Source organism: Serinus canaria, chromosome 23 (assembly GCF_022539315.1).
Source record: "Serinus canaria isolate serCan28SL12 chromosome 23, serCan2020, whole genome shotgun sequence".
In the NCBI taxonomy this organism is placed as follows: domain Eukaryota; kingdom Metazoa; phylum Chordata; class Aves; order Passeriformes; family Fringillidae; genus Serinus; species Serinus canaria.
In genome coordinates, this window is record NC_066336.1 from 6,142,716 (window position 1) to 6,150,302 (window position 7,587).

General features: G+C 59.7%; 1 protein-coding gene across 3 annotated transcripts; it reads left to right on the forward strand.

The window, feature by feature from the left end:
* The first annotated feature begins 423 nt into the window (after positions 1–423).
* TMEM222 (transmembrane protein 222) lies at positions 424–7,303 on the forward strand. Of its 3 annotated transcripts, none has more exons than XM_050983221.1 (6): positions 424–561; positions 2,061–2,145; positions 2,965–2,996; positions 3,659–3,755; positions 4,051–4,181; positions 5,061–7,303. In XM_050983221.1, the coding sequence occupies exons 1-6, from the start codon at positions 446–448 to the stop codon at positions 5,146–5,148; spliced, it is 549 nt and encodes a 182-aa protein (XP_050839178.1). In that variant the 5' UTR covers positions 424–445; the 3' UTR covers positions 5,149–7,303. The 3 variants fall into 3 exon arrangements, with proteins under 3 accessions (XP_050839178.1, XP_050839177.1, XP_050839176.1); XM_050983220.1 differs by lacking the exon at positions 424–561 and adding an exon at positions 1,142–1,490; XM_050983219.1 differs by lacking the exon at positions 424–561 and adding an exon at positions 1,497–1,857.
* The last annotated feature ends 284 nt before the right edge of the window (positions 7,304–7,587 follow it).

The window sequence follows — 7,587 nt, forward strand, 5'->3', positions numbered from 1 at the left end:
AATACAGCGATTCTTATTTTCCCAATCCGCTGCTTTCCCTCCGCTGTTGCTGCTCTGGCACTTCCTCCCTCGTCCCGGGAGGCTCCGTGGGATGATGATTTCGGATCATTTCGGATCATTTCGGATCATTTCTGCCCCTGTGCTTCCCTCGGGGCTTTAGGGGGCTCCCCCAGCTCCCGGCCCTGGGGCCAGCCCGGCGGGTCTGGGCTGCGGGGTCCGGGACCGGGATGGGGGCCCAGGCCCGGACTGGGCTCTGGTCCTGGGGCCCCGGCCCGGGCCCATTGCCGGCCCTGTCCCGTTCCCGGTGCGGTTCCATTCCCAGCCCGGGTCCCATTCCCGTTCCCGTTCCCGGCCCTGTCCCGGTCCCGGGCCCGCTCCCGGTTCCCCGGTAGCCGGAAGCGCGCGCGGTCCGCCGGAAGTGACGCGCTGCGGGCGCGCCCCGGGCATGGCTGCGGCGGAGCCCGGGATGAAGCAGTTCAATGGCGGCGGCGGCGCCGCGCCGGACGCGGAGCGCGGTCGCTTCCCGCACTGCGTGGTGTGGACCCCGATCCCCGTCCTGACGTGAGCGAGGCGCCGGGGCCGCACCGGGGCTGGCGGCGCGGCGGGGGCCGAAGGGCCCGGCACGGGACCCCCTCGCCTCGCCCGGGGCCTCCCCTCAGCTGTCCCGGGTAGCCCCGCGTTCCCCCGGGCCCTCCTCGCCCTTCCCGGGGCCTTCTCCCGGGTTCCCCTTCGCCCCTCCCGGTTCCGCTGCCCGTCCCTGAGCGCTCGGCTGCTGCGGGGCCCCGGCCCGGGACGGGCTCGTTCGTGCGGCCGTGGGAGCGTGGGAAGGCCCCGTGCCGAACGGGCCCCGTGTCCCTGCGGGAGCGGAGCGGTCCGGGAAACGTGGGAAGCGCTTTTGGGGCGCAGGGATCTGAGAGCAGCCCGTGCCCCCGGGGAGTCTCGGTGCGTTCCTTTGCCTCGCCGGGACCGGCTGTGCCCTCCCAGCCGAGTGTGGGCAGGCTCCAGAGAGAGCTCGGGAGCTTTGCTCTGCTCGTGAGAACGCGGAAAGCTGCGGCTGTGGGGGTTGTCTGGGCACAGCAGGCTTGTTTTTCCACCTCGCTCTTCCCCCGGGTTCCCGTCAGGTGATGTTTGCCGAGCCGGGCTCCCAGTCAGGTCCAAGATGTGGGGTGGGGTGTGCCGGGATCGGAACGGCCCGCGGAGAGGCTGCCCTTCCCCTCCTGCCGTCTCTTTTATCCTTTTTATCTCTTTTTTTTTTTTTTTTTTTTTTTTTTTTGACTGCTTAAAATGTTCACCTCAGCCCTTTCCTGGAGGATTTTCCAGAGCTTTTTAACATTCCTAACCCCAGCTGAAGGGAGTGCTGAAGGGGCTGCCAGAGCCACTGAGGCCCTCGGGGAGAGGGAAATCAGGGAGATCAGCAAAGCTGAGGGTGCTGGAGCAGCTGGGAGAGGGCTGGAATGGGACCTGGACTCTAGTGATGGGGGAGGCTGCATGTAGGTGTGATGAGGGAGAGGGTTTGGGATGTGGATCTGGTGGTGGGAGGTTGGCATAGAGGTCTGCTGCTCCCTGGCGCTGTGCACACCCATCAGGGAGAAGGTCTGTGAAGCAGTGGGGTCTTTTGGAGGAGGGAATGCTCTTGCTAGGGCCAGGAGCTCTGTTCTCTGTCTGGAGAGCTTGGATCTGGGTTGCTGTGGAGAGCTGCAGCGTGATGGCAAGGTGGGCAGGGCGACCTGGTTTTGGTTGCTGGAGTGGAAAGTCCGGTTTTGTGCCCAGGCAGTCCCTGCAGGATCTGATCTTTGTGCTTGGCTGCACAGAGGGGTTTGTGTGGCGCTGGGGCTCGCCCTGCCCTGCCCTGCCCTGGTGTGTGCAGGTGCTTTGGGGTGGGCTGTGCCCACTGTGCCCTTCCAGCCTCCTGCCCCCGGGGCTGGGGCCGCTCCCTGGGTTTCTCCCTGGGTTTCTCCCTGTGCTCTGGTCCCTGCCGGCCCTTGCCTGGCAAGGCTGTGTCCCCGCTGCCGTGCTGGGAGCAGGGCCAGGTGTCCCCTGACAGGTCCCTGTCCCCACAGGTGGCTGTTCCCCATCATCGGCCACATGGGCATCTGCACCTCGGCCGGCGTCATCCGCGACTTCGCGGGGCCCTACTTCGTGTCCGTGAGTACCCCTGCTGCTCCTGCCCCTGCTCCTGCTCCTGCTCCTGCTCCTGCTCCTGTTCCTGTTCCTGTTCCTGTTCCTGTTCCTGTTCCTGTTCCTGTTCCTGCTCCTGCTCCTGCCCCTGCCCCTGCCCCTGCCCCTGCCCCTGCCCCTGCCCCTGCCCCTGCCCCTGCCCCTGCCCCTGCTCCTGCTCCTGCCTCTGCTCCTGTTCCTGCCCCTGCTCCTGCTCCTGCTCAGATCACGCCTCCAGGGCCTTCTCAGGGCCTGGGCTCCTTGCTGCTGCTCTGCTGGAGCTCACCTGGGGCCTGATAAATAATGGCTGCTGTGGTGAGGAGAAGGGGGGGCAATCTCATGTTCCAGGCTCTAAATTAGGAGTTTAGGAGTTAAATTCTCTTAATTCTGAGTAGCAGAGGTGCCTTCAGCTCCTCAGCATGGTTGTTTCTGTCGTGCTGCTCAGCATCAGGTGTGTGCCAGGCCTCTCATGCTGCTGAGGGTCCAGGGGATTCTGAAAGTGAAGATGGTTTTAATTTGGGATAATTAATGCTCCCAATAGACCGAGACATTTGCAACCAAGAGTTAACAGAATAGTAACCCTTTAAAAAGAAAAAGGGAGGGGAACAAGGCACTTGTGGGTAAGTGATGTCACTGAGCGTGGAGTGTTAATGTGCCCAGAGCAGCAGGGATCCTAACCCAGGCACCCCCAGGACTGGTGTGGGGCAGTTGGGTCACTCAGCCAGCCAGCTGTGGGACCTGCAGCACCAGCCATGCCCTGATTATTGCCTTCCACCTCCTGAGACCGTTCTCCTTTTGTTTTTGTAGGAAGACAACATGGCCTTTGGGAAACCTGTGAAGTAAGTGCTGCGTGTTTGCGTTAAGCTGACCAGCTGCCCTGCAGCTCCTGGGGACAGACGTGCTGTGACTTTGCTTTTCCTGGTGCTCAGCTGCCCTCATTCACCTTGGTGCCCGCTGTGTCTCTGCTTTTCAGGAAACCACATTAAATTAAACCTTTTTAGCAGCATGACAGCAGCGTGGTGGTGTTAATAACCAGAGCTGTGTGGAGCCTTTGTTAGAAAAAAAGGAAAAGAAAAGGCTAAACCGTTCTAGGATGATGTTACAGGTGCTCTGAGTAAACACTGCCTGGCTGTGCTGGTGAGCTGAGGTCTCTCCCATCTGTCAGTGCTGGGTTTGTGTCTCCCACGTCAGCTTTGTGTTCACAGTGGCTGGGGGGTTCCTTTGGGGCGTGGGAGCAGCTCAGGGCTGTCCCCTGAGCTCTGTGATTTCTCTCTGGGGTGCTGGGGGTGCTGAGCAGCCTTTCTGCTGCCCCTGCTTGTCTCAGAGCTGGGCTCCCTGCCTTTCAGGGGCACTGGGTTTGCCCAAGTCCTTTAAGGGCCTGCAGGGCTGGTCTCTGATCCGTCCTCATGGCTCCTTTGAGGCTGTGATTCCACCAAGGAGCAAGCACTGGGGCAGGTGCAGCAGTAGAGCCGTGCCAAGGAAACTGTTCTCACCCTTGTAGGTACTGGAAACTGGATCCCAGCAAAGTCTGTGCCACTGGTCCCAACGCCTGGGACACGGCCGTGCACGACGCCTCCGAGGAGTACAAGCACCGCATGGTACAGCCCCTCTCCTGTCCTGCCTGGGAGGAGGGAGGGAGGGTCCCCCAGAGGCTCCAGGGAGTTCCCAGAGACATTCTGGATACCCCATCCCTGGGAGTGTTCAGGGCCAGGTTGGAGCAAGGAGCTTCAAAGTGCCCCCAACCCAAACCATCCCAGATTCCATATCTCTGCGGTGGCTGGAAGGGATCCCTCCCCAGTGTTTGGCTCCTTGCCATGGAGGTGAGGCCTGGGGCTCTCCACCAGAACTGGGAAATCTCAGGGACAGGATTTCTAATCCCTTTTTGTGTTCCAGCACAACCTTTGCTGTGACAACTGCCATTCCCACGTGGCTCTGGCCTTAAACTTGATGAGATACGATAACAGCACCTCCTGGAACATGGTGAAACTGTGCTTCTTCACACTCCTCTATGGGAAATACGTCAGGTGAGCTGAGGGACAGCCTGGGTTCGGCAGCACAAGGGGCTCTTTCCTTCTCCTGAGCCCCCTGAAGCTTCACCTGGCCCATGGAGAAGGGACAAACATCCTCCCAAGCCGTGGGTGTGTTGCTGGTGGGTGGTGCTGTCAGTGCCTGTGCTCAGCAGAAGCAGGAGTGCTTGCTGGGTTACACTAGATGCTGCTCCCAAAATGCTGTTGCTGGCTGCTAATTTGGAGTGCCTGGAATTTGGGAAATGCTGGCTAAAGCAAATCTCACTCTGTGCTGTCTTCTGGCTGGGTTAGGTCAGAACATAAGGTCACAGGATGGCTTTTCTCCAAGGATTACTGGTTTCCCCCCCTCTCTTGAGTCTTGTTTACATAAAAACTGGTCTGATTTCCAGCTGCTGTGGAGCTTCCCACTGCAGTGGGGAGGGAAACCCCGAGCTTTCCCTAAGGAAAGGCTCATGAAGCTCCACTTCTGTGGAGTCTTCCCTGTTCTGGAAGAGCTTTACCTGCTTTTGGACAAGGATAGCTCCAGCTGTCTTGGTTAAATCCACCAGCAGTCGGAATAACAAGCCCTGTGGTAATGGGGTTTCATTTTTTGTGGCCTCTTGTCACCATTCCTGTCTGTGCAGGGATGAAATGGGCTTGTCTTTGGCTTAACTTAAGCTGGAAGGAGACTCCAGCCCTGTTGTCAGTGATCTATTTATTGTGGTCCCGAATGAGTCTCAGCTTTTAACACCAAATTTCCAGGATGGGGTGTGTGGCAGTGCCAGCAGCAGGTAACAGTCAGGCATCAGTCTCCCTCTGATTTCTCCAGCTGTTCTCCCATCCTTTTGTCTCTGCTGGTTTCTCACATTTAAACCTTGCCCCCTTTCCCTCCTGCAGCATAGGGGGCTTTGTGAAGACCTGGCTGCCCTTTGTCCTCTTCCTGGGGGTGATTGTCACCGTGGTTCTCACCCTGCACCTGCGGTGATGGCAGCCCTGGCCCCCCAGTGCTGAGCACACAAAGGAAGAAACTGTGACTGATCCAGCAGGATGGAGGCGTGGGACTCTGGGAGCCTTTTCCAGGGAAGGTGGCAGCCCCACTCCATCGTGACAGCTCATCTTTGTCTCCTGGAGCTGGCTTCTTTTCCTCCTGTTTCTGTTCTGTCGATGGTGTCTCCCAGTGTCAGGGGTCTGGAAGCTTCTGCCCTCTCCCTTTCTGCAGCTGGGGAGGTGGGAATGGGATCAGGAAAGGAGAGGGGTGGGCACCTCTGCTGTCAGTGCCAGGAAAAGCCTCAAGGCAAACTCTGCCTCCTGCAGTGGCACAAGCAGCTCCACCTTGGGAGGGTCTCTCTGATCACCTGCTTTCCTCCTTCTCACCAGATGCTTCCTCAAATTCCCCGGGTCTCCAGTTAGGAGTTGCTGTTTTCCCTGTGCACATCTCTCCAGTAGCACACATTCCAGAGGGGAGGTGTGGGCTCTTCCTGGGAGGGTGGGGTGCCCCAGCACTCAGGGATGGCCCCCGAGGTGGCGGGAGGTGCTGGGGTGGGGCACTCCTGAGGGACGCTCGTGGCAGGGCCAGCTCCCCTGGTCCTGCTGGTGAGCCTGGAAAGGCAGGAAAGCTGAAGGGCTGGCTGGGAACAGCTCATGGCAGGGTGCACCCTTCAGGAGCCTGCTGCAGCTTGGGGAGGCAGCCCTTTCAGCTTGTGCCAGAGAAAATATCACTTCCCTGCTTCTCCTTGGGCTCTCTGTTGCTAAATCTGGCGCTGCAATCCCCACAAGCCACTCGTTTCCCTTTGATCCCTGAGCTCCCAGCAGGCAGCAGCTGGGGCAGAGAGCCTGAGCCTGGGGCTGGAGAGCCTCTGTGGGAGCAGCACCTGAGCCTGGAGCTGGAGAGGGGAGCTGGAGGCTCTGGAAATTGCCCATCTGGCTGGGCTTTGCAGCAGCAAACTGGGGCAGTGACTGAGGAATGGTTTAGGGAGCTTTGGGGAGTACACCTGGGCACAGGTGCTGTGCAGGGATTGGTGTGAGGAGCACAGCTCAGGTAGGATGGGCCATGGGGGGATTTCCCTGGTGCCAGGCAGGAAGGGAGTTTGGATGTGACCTGGGACCCCTTCTGCAGATGGGTCTGCTCTGCAGGTGCTGATTTTGGAGGGCTCTGAGCCAGGGGAGTTTTAGACCCCAGCCTGGCTGAAGGGTTGTGTGCAGCTGAGCAGGTCCCTGCTGACTGCAGAGAGAGAGAAGAGCTTTTCCACCCACACCTTTACTCCAGTACCTGACAGGTTCTGAGGAATCCATTTCAAGGAGTGCTTGTGGCCAGCAGGAAAGCTTTTCTGGGGTCCCTGCCAGGTCTGCAGCTTCCTCTGACTGCAGAGCCCACTCTCTGTCAGCCTGCTGGTTTTCAGACCCCTCCCCATGTGCCTCTGCCACTTCCCCGGCTCCTCCAGCCATGTGGGAGGGTTGGACCCTCCTCTTGAGCTCCTGTCTGTGCTTTCCCCTTTTCCTCAGTCACTTTTAAACCAGCCCTTACGCCTCCTGCTCATTGTTGTCCCTCTGTCACCCCATCGTGGCCTTCCCCCTCAGCCTGGAGCTGGAGCAGCGGGAGCTGCTCTCTGCAGTCCTTCCCTTCCCGTCTGCAGAGCCTGGATGGAGGCTGCTGGGCGCCCACATCCTGATCAGAGCCTGGATGAAAGGTCGGAGCGTTCCGAGCTCTGGTCTCCGCCCAGGAGCCGCTGCCCGGCGTGCCCGGGGCGAGGCAGCCGGCTGGGAGCGGGGAGTGCTTTCCCTTGGGCTGATTTCAGAGCGATTCCTTGGAGTGCCGGCCCCGGGGCCGGACCCACCCTCAGCAATAACCTCCAGCCCCTCCCGTCCATGTTTTATCCACGAGCTCTGCAAGAATTGCCAAAGCTGAGACTTGGGGGTGTCGGGGGGGCCCCTGGACTTCCAAAACCCCACTGTGAATTCCCTCTCGTTTGCTCCTGATGCTTTTTACCAGAGCGGAGTTTGGAATGGCGAGGGCGAGCCCCCATCCCTCATCCTTTGTTCCCTTCATCTCTGCGGGGCGCTGGATTTCTTTGTAAATATTTAAACTCTGCTTCTGTGGTTTCATAATCCCGACGGCAGGGAAATAAACTGATTTCTGTGGATATCTCCCAGTGCTGCATCTCCTCCCAGCCCTCAGCCGAGAGCGGGGTTGGGATCGGGATCTCCCTGGCCCCTCTCCTGCCCAAAGGATCCTGAGGCTCCCACACCTTTGGCTTCATGAACTCGCCCTTTTTCCTGCTCCAGGGAAAACTCATAACCCTGCTGCTGGGAAGGAGCTTTGGGGGGCAGGAGAATTCCCCACCCCTGCAGTGCAGGAAGAGTTTGTGGGATTTAAGGCCGGGTCTCGGTGCCTGGGCAGGGGCAGCCAAGTGTTCTGGGGTGGGAG

Bases quoted from the DNA above. Each gene is read 5' to 3' on its own strand.
- TMEM222 (XM_050983219.1), top strand. From the start codon at position 1,628: ATGCTCTTGCTAGGGCCAGGAGCTCTGTTCTCTGTCTGGAGAGCTTGG. The intron at 1,858-2,060 runs GTGTGTGCAGGT...CTGTCCCCACAG, and splicing joins CCCTGCCCTGCCCTGCCCTG to GTGGCTGTTCCCCATCATCG. The intron at 2,997-3,658 runs GTAAGTGCTGCG...TCACCCTTGTAG, and splicing joins GCCTTTGGGAAACCTGTGAA to GTACTGGAAACTGGATCCCA.